The following is a 20,155-nucleotide window of genomic DNA, read 5'->3' on the forward strand; positions in this document are numbered from 1 at the left end:
GGCTGAGCACCATGTCTGTGAGATCTAGCAATCCGGCCCCACTTAAGCTCACTTTTGAGGCACTGAATTGCTTCCTGCAGAAGGTTAAATTCCACAATACGCAAGGATTTGGCTCTATTTTGGCAGAGGTGGAAAGGGGCAGAGAATGAGAGTAGATTTAGCAGCCCAGAGTCTTACATTCTGTTCACTGCATGTCCCCACTAAAAGCATTTTTTTTTCTGAATGCAACTCATCTTTTCAACTCTACCACTCCCTGGAGAGTTACGACAAATGAGTTTTGCTCTCTTTCCTTGTCTTCCCTTGCAGAAGGCAATTCCTACAGCAGGAAGAGAAAATTATTTATGATAGAATTTCACACATTTTTCTGGGTGCTTAATGAAGCTTGAACTTGAGTGTTCAGTAAGCAGAGAGTGCTTATTGTAGAATTTTTTTCAAGATCACTGCACAACAAACAGAAACTTAATAAGCAATTAAGTTAACTGGCTTTAAAACTCATATTGGCTGAGGATTAAGGCAATTATGTCTGCACTTATATACATTCATTGTAGCTTTAAATAGTCTTGCTTGCTGTTTTGTTGCTGTTGTGCTTCTAAAACTAATCTGACTTGTTGTCCTGCTGTTAATTACCACAAAGGTTATAAATACAAGACATCCTTGCTATGAATATAGCTAAGTTGTGTTATATACTCAAAGAAGTTGCAGGCCTCTTGCAAGGTTTATATTAACAGATCCAACGGTTTCTTCCTGTACTAATGAATTTACAATACTTTAGGCTTAAGGGATCTGTTCAACTAATATACAGTAGATGTATTTGACATTGCCAAACAGTGATTTTGCCATCAAAGGTGAAAAAAAAATCTATTTTTAAGTTTCCACGAAAAGAGAGACTCTGGGAAAGCTGTATTAGCCTCTATCACTGGCAAGGCAGTGTGGATTCTTTACCTTCTGGGTTACAAATAAGTTTCCTTTTAAATGGTTGGAATGCAGGGGAGGGGAAAGGAAGAAACCCCCTACATTCTCCTTGTCTAACAAGGAGTGTAAGCGTGAGAACCACTCCCTAGCAGAAGTAATCTGTGATTGACAATAGTTTTCTTTGCAACCAGGGCTAAAAATGGTTTAGCTGTAAACAGACAAATGCAGGACATTTTAATGCCCTTTACAAACGCAAGGACTGCTTACACAAGCACTCTCCATGTGGAATGGCTAGCCAGTGGCACCAAGCAATCAGCAAGCTTCAGAGTTCCTGAAAAATGATGACTTTTCATAGCAGAGTATGAGCACAAACATAGGAGAGTTGGTTTTTTTTTTTTTTTTTTTTTCTTTTGTCTTATAATGAAGAAAGAGAATAGATTCACAAAAACTTGAAGTTTATTCTCCATACTGTCAAGGTGTTCATAGATGTGATCTGAGGCAAGCTACTATACTGGGCTTCACCCTTCTGGCTTGAAAAACTGAGAGAGAAATATTTTCCCCTTCACAGAGACAATGAATGTGTGTAAGGCACTTGGCACAATAGGGTGGGAGCTAAGCAAACAGCCAGAACAAAGTCTGAGACTTTGATACAATTTCCCTACAACCTTAAAGTTGGCCCTTCAGCTCTGCAATGAGTCTACGAGGATCTGCAATGAAAATTCATCAATGAAATGAGGTGACATGGGACAACCTTAGCATTTCACAATGATTCTGATGGTACCTTTTTATGGAAACACTGAAAATTGTCTTATGCTGAAGTTAACAATCACATGAAGAAAATTAGGTAGCAGCAGCTTATTTGTATTTTCAACAGTGTGAAAAATATTGCTAACCTATATCTATGGCTGTTTTTCTTTACAGACTCTTTGCTGTGAACCAGACACAAACACACACTTACCCAGGGATTCTGCAGGTCTTTAAAGGGTACTCTTACCAATTGTTTCCAACGGCATTCTGTCTAAAATTAGCAGAATCTGGTCCTGGATGTGAATGATGGACTCATTTGAAGACTAACTCCCTATACACTGGGAAGGCCATCTGAATAAAATGGGGCTTTGACCAAAACAACATACACTTCCAAGGTCCTAAATTAGTATTTGTAAACACTGATTTGTAATTGACAATAAGCTTTAGTTTCAAAATGGAAATCAGAAGAGAAAGACAATGCTGACAGCAAAATCGTAAGTCATAAAAACTCTATTATTATGAATCAAAACAACAGACATAACACAAGTTTTATAGAGTCAAATTAAAAGGTTTTGATTCATACATTGATAAGGATGATATAGCCAAAATATATATTTTTTGATCTCTCAGTCATGTTCTATGGTAGATATTGAATGGTTGTTACCCCCCCAAAAAAAACTATAGATGATTTATATGCCAGCAGAATCACTAACCCCAAACCACATTTTTCTGTCAGACCTGACATTAATATCTATAAACACTTCCACTAACTATATTCTCTTTGCAGAGGAGCAGCAAAGTACAGGTGGTTCATACATCAATGATTTGTTGATCTATAAATTCACTTACCTTCCTTCTTTATTAGCAGGCTTTCTGACTGCCTGAATCACCTATTACCACCTTAAGCACCAGACAGGAACTAAATTATTGAGGAGTGCTCCTTCAACAAAGCTGGCGTCATACCACAGCTGCTGTATCAGTCTCCACAGCCCAAATACCTCAGACTTCAAACAGGAAATAACTCTGTCCTCCCCAATGCACACTTTGAAGGACCTACATTTTTGGGAGCAAAGCAAATTCTCCAACTTAAGAATTCTCCAAGCCTGCATTAATCAGGCTGTTGGGCCAACAGATAAGCTACAGTTGACAGGGCAATCAACATACCCTGTAGAGGCAGAGTGCCCACCCTTGCCCACTGACAATGGAAAAACTAGGATGGCCAGGTGATGTTTGGATTTCAATTCTTGTCTGACCATGAAGGTGAGAAGAAGATGAGCTACTGCTTCATTCATTGCATGCTATGTACTGTTACCAACAAGTCACTCATTAAGCATCCCAGGCACATGAAGAGACAAAACTCTCACAAACAAGGTTTACAGAACTGTTTCCAGCTTCTCATTATCACAAGTACCTGATTATTTACAGGTAGGTTTCAAAGTCTGTTATTAGGACTTTGCATCATGAACAAACACATTTTGTACTAGCTACTGCCTAACAAGAATGCAGGTCTTGAGTTCTTCATTGTTGTTCTCACAATGACTTCAGTGGCAAAACCTCTTACTGATATGACAGTGAGAGCATGTTACAACACATGAAACTCAAGAAACAGAAAGCACTCCTAACTATCTCTATAGGCATCATGAAAGGAATATTTCTTTTTCACATTTTGTCTCTGTTTTAGCAGGTGTATCAAAACTTGGCAACTTACAACTTTTTGACGTGACTCAACATTATTTCTATTTAAACATGTGGAACTCACTGTGCCAATCTGAGCTTTTCCCATCATGTCCTAGCATTAAAGTAACCTTGCACTGACTTCTCACTGACAAACTCATGGTGCAGTAGGCTTCCTAGGCAACAGAAGTATCAACGAGATGCAGTGCAAAATCTCTGGAAAGACGTATGGATCTTCAGACGTTTTTTCCTCCTTTGCTGATGAACAAAGAAGCTTTAAAGTACTGCTGTTTTGGACTTTGTAATTTTTATGTGTTCAAAACCCATGCAAATAATCATGTATGAATAAAAAGGCAATCCCAGTAGAAAAATTTCCATGAATATTTCCTTCTTCCCTTTCTCTCCCAAATGACGCATCCTTATTTTTCTAGTCTTTTTGAGGAGGCTTCTACAGAATAAAGCTATAGAATTCACACGTTTAAAATAGTTACACACTTAACTAGTCATAGAATTTATATTTGTAAATATTTGTATATTATATTGTATGACTTCGGTAACAAATCATGAAGCACACAACAAACATGACATAAATCATACTTCATTTGGATTCTCTCAGAATTCCTTTTATAAGCTAATTCTATTGAGAAAAAGTAGGCTCACAAATTAAACTATTTTTTCACTTTAACTGTTGCAAACGCTCTATTCCAGTAAGTTACTCCAAATGAATTCACTGTAAATAAGGTATGCTTCTGTCCCACAGAGATCACAGCAAATTAGAGGACATGAACACTAGAATCTTTGCCTCTGCTAGTTCCACTACACCACAGGGATTTTCCTGCTTCAGCAGGACACTGAAAACAATGAAGCAAGAAATTTCCAAAAATGTTCTAAAACAACTTCAGAAAATCAAAATCTGATAGGTATTTTCTAACTTTACTTCCTATGACAGTGTGATTAAGATCTCTAATACAAAATTACATTCCCCCTTACAATGGAGAAAAAAAAACACCTCATCAATTGAAATTAACAACTTCATTATACAAAGAGTAAAATAAATGATGTATTACCTTGACAGGTCCGTTCATCTGTGAGTAGTTTATAGCCTTTCTGGCAGCTGCATTCAAAGCTGCCAACTGTATTTCGGCAGAAATGGTCACAGCCACCATTGTTTACCAAGCACTCATCAATATCTGCAAGGAATGAAGGGGCAAAAATTTAATTCATGACTGTAAATAGAGTATTTTAGGTCAGGAGTATAGGAGTTTACACAGATTCCCAAGGAGGCTGCTGTCCCTTTAGGAAACAAGTTCATCAGATGTATCCCTTCCCAAACCTTTCTGGCAAGGCTTACTAAAGAGCTATGGCTGAATTGTTCTGGAGACAGAAGTATTTCTGTCAGCAGTGGAAAAAGTAAATAACCAAACTGAGGTATTCTGATGTTAAAAACTATTCAGGGAAGATCCTTTGTAGATGTAGTGATCTACCTAACAGAAGACTTCCGCTCACATAAAACATTAATCTCTTGCCTAACACAGGAACTCTCAAAACATGAGAACACTTGAAAAAATGAAATAACAACAAACACGAAGTAAAACACATTTGATTTATCACAAAATACTTCCATTATTACTATATAAAGAAATGAAAGGGTATGTTGGAGAGGGTCCAGAGGAGGGCCACAAAGATGACCAAAGGGCTGGAGCACCTCCCCTATGAAGACAGGCTGAGTGAGCTGGGCTTGTTCAGCCTGGAGAAGAGAAGGTTGCAGGGTGAACTCATTGCAGCTTTTCAGTATCTAAAGGGAGCCTACAAACAGGAGGGGAGTCAACTCTTTACAAGGGTAGATAACAGCAGGACAAGGGGAAATGATTTTAAGTTGAGGGAGGGAAGACTTAGGTTGGATATCTGGAGGAAGTTCTTTACCAAGAGAGTGGTGAGGTGCTGGAACAGGCTGCCCAGAGAGGTTGTAGGTGCCCCGTCCCTGGAAGAGTTTAAGGCCAGTTTGGATGGGGTGCTGGGCAGCCTGGTCAAGTATTTGATATGGAGGTTGGTGGCCCTGCATGTGGCAGGGGGGGTGGAGGTTGGTGATCCTTGAGGTCCACCTTGAATCTACCTCCTACACCTTATAATTTCTCCCCAAAGTTTTGAAAATCTGGAATGCTCAGTCCATAAAAGCTTGTGTAACATGGGTACGATAGCTCACCTCATTTGAAATGCAGGGCACTTTTCCACCCTTCCCTGTTTACAAAACTATGGATGCAGATTTTCTGAAAAAAAAACCCAAACCTATTACTTTTTCAGGAGAATAATACTGCAAAAATATAGGCCTTTTTAGAGATACAAACAAAAGAAGCAATATGTTTGAGCCTTGGTTGCATACTTCTGGAAGAGAAAATGAGATCCGTCAGAAAAATAAGTGGAATGTGATCTTTGCTACTGAACAGTTTCTTACTATAAGCTCTGAAACTTTGAAGAAACAGCTGATCATTTAAAAAACAACTCCTGCAGAACACAAAGCTAGGAACTAAAACGTGGAGATGGAAATTTATCAAGTATAGCACGATGCTGGTGAGTGAAGGGGGCATTTAGAATGATTTAAATTTAAGATGACTTTGAGGGTCTTTTATTCACTCATTTTTGAAAACATGATTACACACATGAGAAAGTAATAAGGCTCTTACCACATTTCTGCACATGGAATACAAAAAGCAGCCAAATATGTCTGTAAGAGGAGCGAGGAGGTTAATCTAGAAATTTTAATAGCTCAGAAGCAAATTCAGCTCACTTTCCTAAATAGTGCTTTGCTGCATGGACACTAACCGAAATACATTCAGGAGGACATACTACTCCAATGAGCAAGAATGGCAAGTATAATGAAAAAAATTTGCTCATGAACTGGACATATGGAAAACAGAAATGAAACCTTAGAACTAATACTACAGTTTATTGGTTTTGTATCTGCTTCTGCACATGAGTGGACTTTGCATTCAATCCTACTAAAAGCAGGAAGGTAAAATGATAGATTGCAGATGTGGTGGTATCAAGCCTTGAGTGCTTTGCCCAAATGCAATCTCTGTCTCAGGTAACAGAGTCCTCAAACTGAGCTGACAGCAGGAATCTTATTTCTTGTCTGTGATCCTCAAGTTCTGGTGACTGAAACAGACTAGCCAAGGACAGATAACCTTAGGCTCCCAACCTGACCTAGTGAAGATTACACTGCAGGATGCTCTACACAACAGCATGAGACTGTAGGCAGCAACCCATCTGGTTTCAACTATGATTACAAGGACAGGTACAGATCAGTGGTGAAAACACATGACTAGTTGGCCTAGTTCCCCAGCCATTTCCATTCTCGTGAGTTATCTCTCCTAGCTCCAACAAGTGTTAACTGGGTCTCTTGTACACTTCTCGTGATGGATTACCACAACTGCTCCATCCTTTTTCACAGCACAGATGTACCTTGCCATGACAAAACTTTTGGACAAATTAAAATGTAAATTAAAATCGCTAATATATTGTTATCATAAACACACAGAACAGTCATCTGTCATGAGGAAGGTCTCCTTTACCCTTGATAAGAACAACATGACCTCTGGGCTATGAAGCAGAAATTACTTGCAGCCGTCAAACACCATTCTGAAGGATTGATGTTTTAAATGATAGCCCTTGGATTTCACATGTTACATTCCAGACTACAGTCTCGCTAACTTTTTTTTCAGGGTCTCTGCAGTCCACAAGGGACAAAAATGAAACCTTCCTGGCCTCAGAGGGTAGGTTTGAAGCTGTTAATCCATTTCAATTCCACTGACAATGCAGCGTATCAGTTTTACACCAGCAATTCTTTGGAGTAATCCTGAACCGGGATCTACGCAAAACCTGGGAGAGTCCACAGGAAAAGAAAGTTTTTATTCATTTCTTCTCGCTGGATGACATGACGTGGCCTTTTGAAACCAGGACCATCAAAACAGAATAGAGGTCAAAACTGTTAGCTGCAAAAACATTCTAAATAACACAAACAGCGCCAGTGTCTCTGCTTTCACTGTATTTCTTTCCATGGCCATAGCGAGACTGACAAGGCATGTAAAAATTATTTCACTCTATGGAGAGCAGTACATTGCTGCATTTCACTTGAAAGAGAGCAGTATCCAACCACATCGTGTCTAACTGGTTCACAGAAATTGCACCAAGCCTATATCCCCACTATTTTTCTTTCCACAGCTATAAATAATTTGTGTTATGAGCCATGTGAAAATAAATGATTCCACTGTGTGAGAAGAGGGGCCCATTTATCTCTAAACTGACTGGTACCACCTTTGTCAGGTGGCTCCTGTGAACAGAGAGTATGCTTCCATGCTGTATCTGCCTACCATGCAGGGGAAGAAAAACACATTGGAAGCCCATCACGATATCTCTACCAGATTTGAAATTACTTTGTCAAATCTCCATATTATCTTCTATGATTGGGACTGTCTGTAGAAATTATAAAACTCTTATTTTCAAACATAGCTTTGAAGTGGCTTGTTTTCAATTGATAATGCAAGTTGCATAAAAAGTGGTTCAAACTTTCCACAGTGCTTTGTTCCCCCATATCCCTAGAAATACAAGAGCATATAAAGAGCTGTATTTCTCCACAAGGGTTGTATGTGAAATGCTCTGATAATCAGTGTTTACACAACACTCTGGTCATTTCAGACCAGGAGGTCTGACGGGCTGCCAGTGCATTAGCAATGAAATCCAAAAGGACTTCTCTTAATGTAGCACGAGCATTGATATAGTTAAACGATACCTTGCTCATACAAGCTATGGATCTGCTACAAACACCAAATGACAGCTCCTGCACAAATGGGACACAGACCAATAACAGACTAAGGACAAACCACAGAAGTCTGGTGAAGATTGATGGGAATGACTGTTCCTGTTTCACTTTGTAGCTTTTCAAGCTCTGCTGAGCATAAGTCATGTTAAAAAGACTCATCTAATTCTAATCTGGACGCGAGTGCATGCATGAGTGTGTATGTGCTACAAACTCAGAAAGCTTTACCTTGCCACACACAAATCAGAGAACAAATTAAAAAGTAGTGATTTTAAGTAACTTAGAATTTAACTTTCTGCGTAAGCTGCTTAAATAGAACTGAAAGGGTAATCAACATGCAATCTTCACTTAGTTCTTAAACAATGATGGATATGGAGATTTCCAAAGCCTCATCTCAGGCGGAAGTTAGGCTTCTTTTTTCAATGGCTGGACAAATATTTGAACTGATTCTGTCTGTCTAATCCTTTGCAGTATTAAAATGCTACCTAGCTCCAGGAAAATAATATACTCCAAGATCAACCAAAAATAATTACAGGAATGTCATGCCCTTCTTGTTTTTGCTAAAGACAGCATGTTAGGATTAATTACGCTATTATCAACATTCAGGGGATATTGGTAGGCATGTTTCCTGCAGAGTTGGCTAGTCTGCCAATTCTTCTTAGCTTTTTATTCCCACTCGTGGCATTTTCCTCTGCTTTCCTTTCTTTCTTTCTCTTTTCTCATGCTTCTAAAAATCACCACTCTTCCCTAACCGTTATAACTATTGTTGCCTTGTTGACACAGGTATTAGTTCCCTGATGCATGCAGACCACAAAGTACTTTATAAAACAGGCCACAAAACTCTTTAACCTTGTCAGTGCTGGGGAAATAGATGCACAGAAAAACAAATTTACTCTCCCAAACATGAATACCACCCCAATGCACAATCCAACAAGCTGCCTTACTTAGTATGACAAACAGGACAGGCTTGCACAAAGCACACATCGCTCTACATTATAAATGTTATCAATGCTACTAATGCTCAGATTACAATTGTTTTTATTTGCCTCTTATTTTTTCAGAGTAACTTGCAATACAGTAAGTAACTTGGGATTAACAAAAACATAACCTACACTCTCATTGTGTTAAATAACACTTTCCAAACTACAAGGGCTGCTCCAAAAGTAATGGCTCCTATTTTATTATGTTGTCCCATTGAAACATAGGCAGATGGTGGTGGTATGGCAGTAGAGGTTGAACCTTCCTGCCGATATTCCATTACATTTTGTTGTAACAAACAGCAGCAAACGGCTGTCTGGCAAAAAGGCACCTGACATGGAAGTGAGTATGAAGCAATGGTGTGTTCACTGAATTCCTCCAAGCAGAAAAATATGAGACCCACTGACAATCATCAACACTTGCTGAACATTTATGGAGACCAAACAGCGGATGTGAGCACACAGAAGTGGTGGCACTGCAAGAAAATCTAAATGTAAACGCTGTCTGGTAGATTACAGGGAGTTAGAAGTCCTAGTCCAGTTTTCTAAAAAGTTTACCTAGCAGTCTGGGCATGTTTTAACACCTCCCTACTTTATTTTATCTGTGTAATGAGGCATTGGTAATTATCACTTGATATTTTCAGGACAAATACTTTAAAATGAATTATTCTAATTGAACAAAGCATTTTGAAAAAAAGTCATTTACTGTAAAAAGTTCTGTCAAATTACAGACATTTTTCCTTTTTAGTCTGGGCTTTTGAGTGGTTTGACACAACACCATGTATTGGTAGCGTTTTATCCTGGAAGACATTGTGAATATGTGTAGAACCGTACAGGCACAGTCCACTTTAAGAAGTACATGTGCTGTTCCACCATTCTATCTGTGACTGCGCTCTCTGAACGAAGCTCACTGCCTCTAACATGTTTTGCATATTTCAGAGAGGAATAATTCTATTTACGCAGCATCTTCTATTTGAGGATTTCAAAGGCCAGGATCTTATCAACTTTATTGCATTAAACCTACAAACACTTTTGCAGGAGAGATAAGTTTAATTATTTCTCCTTTAACAAATGTGAAACTGAGGCGGGTAGGGTAGTGCGTGACTTCCTTGCATCAGATAGCTATAAAATGAAATAAGGCATATTTTATAGCACCTCTAATTTGAGTTTTGCACTTCAGTGACATCCTCATTTTCCCTCCCATGGTGCTAATTAACTGTAATGTATGATAATCATTGCTGAACCAAAGTTCCACTAAGTAGCAAATGAAGGTTATCTATTTAATTAGCTATATGGTTAGGTTGTGGGGCAAGGCATTTTCCTAATTAACAGAACTAAAACTAGACTGGGCAGACAGGAATGAGTGTAATTAAAATTTAATCTCCCTCATCCCGAAAACACGCTGCCCACAAAATGGAGAGCTTTGTGTAAATGCTCTTATAGCATGGGAGGGTTGAGGCAGGTTTCAACACATTTCCCTCATGTCACTTTCTCCATTTTCACCTGTTATCTTTGCAATTTCACAAAGAAACCTGTCTTCCAACACAGATGGTAATCTGTCACATATGGATTTAGGTGTCAGCTATTCTGCTTCAGGACATATCCACTCTGACATTATCCACCAACCAATCAATAAAAGAGTCTGCCAGGCTGCCAAGAGATCAATCACCTCGTAAAACAAACATTATGTCCCATTATTTTCTTATTACAGTTAATTAGATTTATAAAACACAAAAAGCTTTGAAAGTGAAAAACTTAGAAATGCTGTCAGAACAGTTTAGGCCATGATTTCTCATTTGTGAAAGGGAAGGGATTTACTAAATGTATTGAGAAAAGAAAGGATTTTCATTTAAAAATTTTGCTGAACAGTGAATTCTTTTTTTAACTTAAAAACATGTTAGTGCAATGCTACCAACCCAAACAGTGCAAGTTGTCTTAAGACTGTGATACCAGAATGTGAAGTGGACTGGAGATACAAAGAGAGTGAGTGATACAGTTGATACTGTCTAGAGCTAAATGCAAAAAAAATTTACAGAAAAAAGGGAAAAGAAAAAAAAGCTATAGAGATCCCAGAAAATAAAGTCAGTTTTTTCTCCTACTGTAAGATTTTACTAATGGAAGTATTTTTTTTATAAAACACTGGAGAGGGAGAAATAAGTGTGCAGTTTTGACTTAGGGACAACAAATAATGTCTCTCTTTTACAAACCATCTGGGAAGTTAAGTACACTAGATTCTGTGAAACTCAAATGGTAATAATGACAGTTTAAGCTCATGTACACTTACAGGTTGTGTTTAAAGAGGTGGTACTGAACTGTGCAAATATATAGGCTGAATACTTACCTACCTTCATTATTCATATAGCCACTATTATCATAATAATTTTATATTTAATGCTTATGTGTTTTATGTAGGAGGAGCTGAGACAGAGAACTATTTGAATTGGTGAAAGTTATGCTCAATGGCTACAGTAAAGGGGTTAATCCAGTATCTCTCAAGGCAAAAATCAAACAAAACTGCTGAGCTAATACCCCTGGGCACATTATCAGTTTTAACTCTCACTAAAAAACAGCGCCTTGCTCTTACAGTATTCAACCTCCCCATGTAATCTCAAGGAAATGCACAAGGGCAAGTGAAAAAGGTGGATGCTACTGGACAAAGATACAAGATTCCTTGGGCTTAGCACATTCACTCAATTTACCTTTTAGTTATTTTTATTTTTCCCTTTGGAATTACTCTTTCCTCAAGAAGGCTGTGTGTTTGTTTTCAAGAATCTCACCCTGCATCTAAAAATTCCTATACTTGTGCTTGATTTAGTTAAATAGAATTTAAAAATAAAATTGCTGTTGGGTAAGGACATTTGAAGACACTGATATGCTCTCTAAAATCCCATTATAAAACTGTGGGTTTTTTTTATGATAAAGCTACCCTTGCTGAAAAGGATAGTTGAATACTATTAATTCACGATTTGAATTAAATCCCTCATAACTGATAATGAATCAAAGAAAATTGGCTGGTGACCAATGTTAACCCTCCAAAACTTTTTGAAGATATTTCTTCAACCATTCAGGGATCAGTTCTGTATCTGGAAAGACAAATACATTACTGAGAGCAGGATACAGCCATATAAAAAACAAGGGGAAATACATGATGAAAAATAATGAAAGAAAAAAACTACTGTAAGTTTTGAATGTTGGTTATTATTATGCAAGTAGTTGACCCCCAAATTACAGAAAACACACTACACTTCTACATATAAACTGTGGTTGCTGATCCTCGGGGAATTTTATTTTGTCAAATAAATGCAAGATCTTTTCAACAACCAAAATGCAAAATATGACCCTCCCAAGCATTAATTTAAAGGATTTGACATTTTCAAAGAGGAGGTTCACAAAGACTAATAACAAATGCAAGTTTCCAGGGAGCAGGGATATTGCCTTCTCATGAAAAAACCCTAAGTTAGTACACACAGATTCATTTTGTGGGGATAGATGGAACCCTTGGGAAGGAATGAAACTCAGTTACATGGCAGCTGATCCAAATCTGCAATTTTTAAATGGAAGATAATCTGTTATATTATATTTGCCTTGTCAAGAATGAGTCTACAGCTGACAAATGAATTGAATGTCTTCAACCTAAGAATAAGACAATTCCCCAAAACAGGGAAGGGGTAGTGGAAGGTTTCACACAGTCTGGATGAGATAAATTTGCAGCAACAGTTAGAAGGCAAATGTCATCCACAGTTCTATTTCACATATATATATTTTTCCCTTCCATTCTCTTTTCTTCTTTCTGACAAATTTCACCTGTGTTACTATTTAAAATTTGAATTTCCTCTCAGTTTTTAAATGCCATGAGTTTACTGTTTCATTATTCCTCACTGTGACTTGGAACTTCACATCTCTCTCAGCAAGTCTGGATCAGATTATGTCTACATACCTAAAATCAATTGCATTGGTGCCCACTTGAAATATATACCCATCAGCCAATATCTGATGTCCACTTTTCCAGACTTCTGAGTACCTGTAACCAGCTATTACCAACCATTTTCTGTATTCTTTTCCTCTCAAAATACCATACATTTCCTCTTGGTGAATCTTTCTCCATCTTCTCCTCTACCACATATGGATTTACTATCACGTCTGCCAATCCTTCTCTTCCCTCCATGCCTCTCCCTCTGTCAGATGCACCATCATCTTGACACGTGCCAGGTTTGTCTTAGCAATGACAACAGTCCAATCCCTCTTTTCTTTAGTAAAGTCAGGGAGAAAAGCAGAATATCCTAATTCTGAGTCATCCTTTGGTCTTTTCAAAGCCTTGAAACTGTTGTTTCCAGGACAGCCATACTGGGACAGATGAATATAGCTCCCCTTTGGGCATGACACAGAGCTCTTCACTGAGAAACTGCATCTGCCTGCCAGATGCCGTGACTATTTTCCTCATATTGGGTTATTCTTATTTGTTCTTTGTCTTGAGACTGGATAACATTGGTATAAACACATTAAATGGCTGTGGCCTAGCAGTGAGGCTATTGCAGGCAGGCTGTCATGTTTGCTTCTTTAATCCACATTTAGAGAGACGTTTTGAAAGTTTTTTTTGTAGCTACTTGGCAGCTCATGTCCTAGTCTGATTTCCTTGTCTTCCTTGTCTTCTCTACCCCTTCTAAAATAAGCAGCTTGTTCAAACTCAGGCATTGATCTTCCATCAGTTTTCCCTTTCTGAATTCTGAGCTTGATGAATTTTCGCAGACATCTTGCTCGGGTCCTTCAAGACTGTCTCTGTTGTTTAAAATTCCTTTTCAGTTTTAACCTTTCTTTTGTCTCCCTATATAACAAACTTAAAAAATTTCCTTTGCATCTTCTTCCTCCAACAACCTCAAGTCTACTTATTATCTATACAGTGTTGCCCATGCATATGCTTAATGGGTAGATCAAGGAATTCCCTGTGCAAGCCTTTACTGGGTTGCACTCTAATATGGTCCTTATTTTCCCAAAGATGTCACAAAGCGTGTGCTCTCAGAAATTCTTGTCAGTACTCAAACATCTAGCAGGACCATTGTTTTCATGATGAAAGTGTTAACTTTCCTCTAGTTTAATATTGCCTTTCTTTACTTTTTTTCTTCAGTTCAGTAGTTGCATCCATTGTTTTATAGTCCTAAATCACCAACTTCCTGCCTTTGGTTGCCTCTTCAACACAAGTGTCTCTAGTTTCTTCACCATGTTTTTTCAGAAGCAGTGGATTAGGAAAGGGAAAGGGAAGGGAGATTCTTTGCTGTGCAACATCTACCCAGGAAATATGTTCATTTCCATAAATCACTTAAGCATTTTGAGATTCATAGAGCTTCTGTTGCTTTCACTAAGATAAAATGACATGTGATCTTATGGTCCTTTACAGAAACACTCTAAAATGCTAGGAAATTGTTTGCCAGTAGCCATTTTACAGAAAGCCCTGTCATTTTCAACTGAACATTGAATTGCACATTTAACCTATGCAACTATATAGAAAATGACTATTTTGCTTCCTCCTAAAATCACTAGTTTAGCTTAGCATCTTTCTTCACATTATTCTTAAGTTCATCAATTTATTTAGTTGTTAACTTCTCACACAATACAAACACATTCCTCTGTCCAGTCACCACTCTGTGTCTATACATACAGTTTATGTAAGAGGCTTCTGCATTTAATATTTTTGTTTGTTATTAAAAAAAAGATCAGCCACAAGATTTGTATCTGACTTCAATCCTTCTGAGCTTCTTTAAACTACAAAGTCAGTGAGATCTTGGGTTTGCTTCAACAGTGAAATTCTGTTATAAACCAAGCTTCAGCTCTTTCTCATTGCCTTGTATTCATCATGAGAAGGGCAAGTTTTTCTTAATTCATAGCTGTAGTGGCTTCTCATAATATCTGGCTTCTTTTGCTTTCTGATACCTTTTTATTTAAATGTACAGAGAAGCAAACTCAAATGGCGTTTATATTTGAACATGCACTTATTTCTAGTCACAAATAATAGGAAGGTACATTGTTACAGCTTGAAAAAAGAGTCATGTAAGGGCTCTGATGGAACTAGAATTGCTTTATAATGAATTATGAAAACTAGATCTTGATTTGACTCATGGGAAACTAACCTTAGGTTTAAGTTGATGAGAAAAAGGGAGAAAGTCATCACAGAAAAAGAACAGCTGAAGATAAAACACTTTGATAAACACTTAAGTGTTATTAGGAGACACCACATACCCATCATGAGGACTGTTTTTGACAAACAAGCTAGTGCCTGATGTTGATAAAAATCAAGGAAGTCTGATTCTTCTGGAGTAGGAAGTTCTTGTGAGAGAGTGACAAAGCAGACAGAAGGAAAGCAAGGAACAAGAATTTTGTCCCTCACTATCACATGTGATCGGAGAACACGGGCCTGTATTAACATTCATTTTTTTCTTAAATTTTGTTTCTACTGACGAGATTAGGGAGTCTCTTTATTCCCCACTGGTCAGACTCTGAAGGGAAGTGGAATACTTCAACTCAGTTGAAACAGATTTTCAAGGTAAGTAAGGTGGATATCCTGTATAGTTATCCTGTAAGGATTAGGTTATTTGCTTATGAGCATGTTATTGCAATATGATATGAGTTCAGAGCATGCCAGCTGTTCCACATTATTTCAGAATGCACATACATTTAAGCTTGTGCAAATAGCAGGTATCTTAGCCATACAATGTAGCACTTCTAATCCCATCAGGAATGACCTAGACTGATGTGTTTATTTTATCACAGGGTCACCTATTTTTCTGACCATATTCTAAAAAATAGGACATCATGGAATTCCAGAGAGAAGTAAAAGGTACAAAATCAAAGCTGGTGCATTTTAAGAGCCAACGCATAGAAGACAGGACAGCGGTTCTAGCTTGGTCCACAGCAAGGACAAAATGGCCTTGGAGATCAAAGGAAGAGTGACAGAAGGTGCAGTCTATATAAAGGCCTGAGAATGACAACCTCTGCATTGGTCAGCTTCCTCATAGAGGGTTTGAGAACTCAGTGTATCTCAATCTGTTTCCATTTGCAAAATTTTCCATTATTACTATTGTGGTATTTCCACTAGAAAACAAAAGCCTACTCAGAGCAATCCTGTCTTTCCCTTAGTTAACTTTTCACAGACTCTGAGGACCATGCATACTGTTGCTCTGGGATATCTCAGAACAATCCATCCCAGATAGCTTTATCTATGTGCAGCAAGTAAAGAGAAGCTACTTATTAACTTAAGTGAAAAACTGATCTTAGTAGTCATCACTGTACCTTAAATGAAAGTAAGGCAAAGGCATCATTTTCCATATACAATTTTCCAAACCAAACAATGAATATAAGGCACCATGTCAGCAGAGCGTTAGCAAAATTTAATTTGCTGTACATCAAATTACTCTGGCATCAAGCACTGATGGCATGAACCAGTACTAAAATCATGAGTACAGCTGTTCTATTAACTACATAAATTGTCTTAAATATACACCACAGAAGTAAATGCCATTTCAGGTGCTGCTATTATCAGTGGAAATACAGTCAGAAGAAAAGGGTATAAAGCAAGCAGGTCTCTGCCCTTTCTGGATTTACCAGAGGTCCTGTTTAAAAAACCCACTGCTGCTTGTAATCCTGTGTCTGACATTTATGCTGACATTTGCTAGTGCCACAGCATTCTGACTGCAGTGCAGATGATGACTGACAGCAGCTTACCTCATTTTAGTTTACTCTTTCTCACCAATTGCATATATGATTTTCCCCTATTTTTTTGAGAGAGAGCACTAGAAAATGCTAATGGCCCATTATGGCTAATGCCTCAAATACATATGTTCTGCAAAAACAGCATGTATTCAGTGAGGGGGAAACTAAACAGACCTCTTCACATGTGTGAAAAAATCTACGTTTGTGATGTGATACATGTGTGATCTATCTACGTTTATGTTGCTAAAGCAACTAAGCAAGAGTGCTAATGGGAGACTCCTAGAAAGTATACTGCAAATCTCAAGTAATAGTATTCCAGGCTGTTATGAGCCAATTTGCCTCTACAAGCAATCTATAGAAATTTGAACTCATGAGGAGATCATTTAAATTCTTTTTAATTTAAAATGCTGATGTACATGAATGAATTCAACAAGGAAGACAAGAACAGCTTTATAGCGTAATATCTTAGCGAATCTAATGAAATTCTTAATCCTGGATTAGGCTTTTAATCTCCCTGCTCACTATGTTCATTTATCTACAACATGATTACCAAAGGCAACAAAGCAAAATCAGAAGGGTATATTGTAATGACAGCATAGAGAAAGGTTATGCACAGATAATACATACTTAATCTTATATTGAAGAAACAGTGGCTCCCTTTAGTTAGCATTAATAGATATGGATATAATGCATACATAATGGGCATAAATCATCTTTATTTACAGTTGCCAATACATTTTCTTTCCCTTCTCCCCAGTAGAAGTTGTTCCTTCCTACTCTTCAGACCTGTGTGTGAAAGAGACTGAGGTTCAAATCTCATCTTTCCTAACAGTGGTAGGCAGGTTTTTACATTCTCCCCGTCAAGGTAATGCTCCCAGACATAACGGAGCAGAAAACAACCCCTTCTGCCCTTTTCGCAAACTTTCTGACTTAGAAGGCAAGGGAATATCTGCCAAAACAAGTGAACCAAGAAAAGAAGGCCAATTTTCCACTGTAATTCATGTCTGAGATTAGGGACACTGGAACTTGACTGAGTATGCACTGCAGGCACCGGCAGAAATTCAGGCATTATGGAAGTTTTACTGGTGAAAGTTCAGGTCCTATGGCAATTTACATTGTTTGAAGCTATACAGAAGGTAAATTTATAAATCCCATAGCTGTGCACCTCCATACAGAAGTTACATACTTCAGCAGGAAACTCAGGTGTAGTTTTCAGCAAACTATTTTAGTGATTACGTCTTCTCTAACACTGCTTATGCGTTTATGAAGAATTTATGTATGCCTTTGGTACAATGACAGTATAACTTAAGTGGAAACCTTCAAATTTTCTGTGGGAATCTAACCCAAGAAATACTTTTCGTATTTAGGTGACTACTTTGAAGAAGGTCTCTTTACAGCTAAGGAAGAAAACCAGAACAGTGACCAAACAAACAAACAAAACATTCACATGAATTTATTTGTGTCTGTATTGCATTTGTCTCTTAATCTTAGTTCAGGAGACCTAAAACAAACCTATGGACATGATTCTGAAGGCCTTGAAGCACCTATATGACTTGAAAAGAATGGCTGTACGTACCAGCATCTGCCTTACTGTAAACTTGACTGATGCATATATTTTGCACAGCTTATCTTGCACAGGGATATATTTTACTGTCAAACTTCTACTGGTATGCAAAAGGAATGTTGAGTCAGGCATATTAACAAAACAAAACCTTAGTTCATCATTCTTCTGTAAAACTTCCCTCATTTAGGCACTCCGAGAAAAAAATATACTACTCTGAAACTTATCCAATTAATCACAGTCAAACAAAGTGAGAATCATAACTGAAGTGAGCCACTAGTTGACATACTGAACTAATCACAGAATCACAGAATGGCCCAGGTTGTAAGGGACCTAAAAATTACCTATAATTCCTTCTGGTGTTTCTTTCAAAAACAAAACAAACAAAAAAGACGAAACATTTTCCGTTTCATATGAATTGATCAGGATTGACAGGATGCAAATTTAAAAAGCTTCAATCAATTTAATCCAGTTTAGTAGAAAAACCGGAAACAGACTAAGTAATTTTGACTAATGGAATGATGGAAGGAACCATAACTGCTCACAGATATTCTGTATCCAGGAAATGAAGCCAAATTGGCCAGCTAAACTGTTCATTTTGAGCTTTTCACTTAGTGTAAGTGTGTTCTGAATGAAAAGCGAGGAAAGTTTTCAACATCTGAATCATATTCTCATGCCAAATTGATATGAGCATTAATTTTTGCATTTAATTTCATGAAACCTTTCTCTCTGTATTTACCAAAACATGACATAGTTTGCTTCACTGAAACTCATTCTGTAACCAAGTCCTCATAGAAATAATTCAATTTTCAAAATTGAATTCATTTCCATGTTTGCATTTTTTTGTATAAAAAAAAATTTTAAATGCATTCTCCTCTCAATATGCTGCAATTAAGATTTATAAAAAAGTGCAATTGCTACATCAACCTAATAAAGCCAATGCAATAATTCCCTTATGTTTCAATAAAATTTGGTTTGGCTCTTTGACTGAAATAGCTCATTAGTCACCATGCTCCTGTTTTCATTTCTAGATTGCTTAATGATCGGGAAGGTTACAGAGTTGAGTTAGTGGGTAAACTGATCAATGATAAGGCATTTCTGACACTCCCACAGCAGCACAGTCAAGTATTTAAGCATGTAAGTGCCACATTTCTCTGCTGCATCTGAATGCAAAAGGATGGGGGCCTGTTTCAAGGAAGTAGAGAGCACACCACATTTCTTGGTAACCATGACAATGAGACAGCAGGAAGAAGAAATGTTTGCCCAAACAGCATCCAGTCACATAACCTCTGCATAACACTGCTCTGGTTAAACAATATGCCAAAGGCCTAAGAAGGGCTTACTTAGTGTATGTTGCACAGTAAATAAAATGCCCCAGCCTTAGGTGTGGACGTGCAGGGGCCTTTCTGTGTCTTAAATACAAGTCTGTGAGATCACCTGGACTTGGCAAAGTTTCATCTGAGTGCATGAATTAATGCTGCTATATTTAGCAATATTACCAATGTAAGATCACATTGCTACTAAAACCAATGACACTTTGTCCCAGTTGAGTGTCTGCTTCCCCAAAACCCCACTCTCGAGCTTGCTTGAGAAAGTACTGCAAAATAGCAAGTTAACTAATAAATAATAATCTTGCTATTACAAAACATTCAAGGGGTATGCAAAGTTAGACGGCACTTTACAGATGCTTTACAGAAAGTCACATTTGCGCTGTGTCTCTTGCTCCATACACCTAGAAACTCACACTTCTCTTCTGCTTTAAAATTGTAC

The 20,155-nt window shown here is 37.7% G+C and overlaps 1 protein-coding gene across 10 annotated transcripts in view; it reads right to left on the reverse strand.

The window, feature by feature from the left end:
• Positions 1–20,155, reverse strand: part of SCUBE1 (signal peptide, CUB domain and EGF like domain containing 1) — a 210,023-nt gene that overhangs the window by 49,172 nt on the left and 140,696 nt on the right. For all 10 annotated transcript variants that reach the window (XM_085232512.1, XM_085232532.1, XM_085232490.1 and 7 more), the window contains one exon: positions 4,401–4,523. In XM_085232512.1, coding sequence (XP_085088638.1) covers positions 4,401–4,523 — 123 coding nt within the window. The remainder of the gene's footprint in view (positions 1–4,400; positions 4,524–20,155) is intronic.

This window comes from Meleagris gallopavo, chromosome 1, assembly GCF_905368555.1.
Source record: "Meleagris gallopavo chromosome 1, MGAL_WU_HG_1.1, whole genome shotgun sequence".
Classification (NCBI taxonomy): Eukaryota; Metazoa; Chordata; class Aves; order Galliformes; family Phasianidae; genus Meleagris; species Meleagris gallopavo.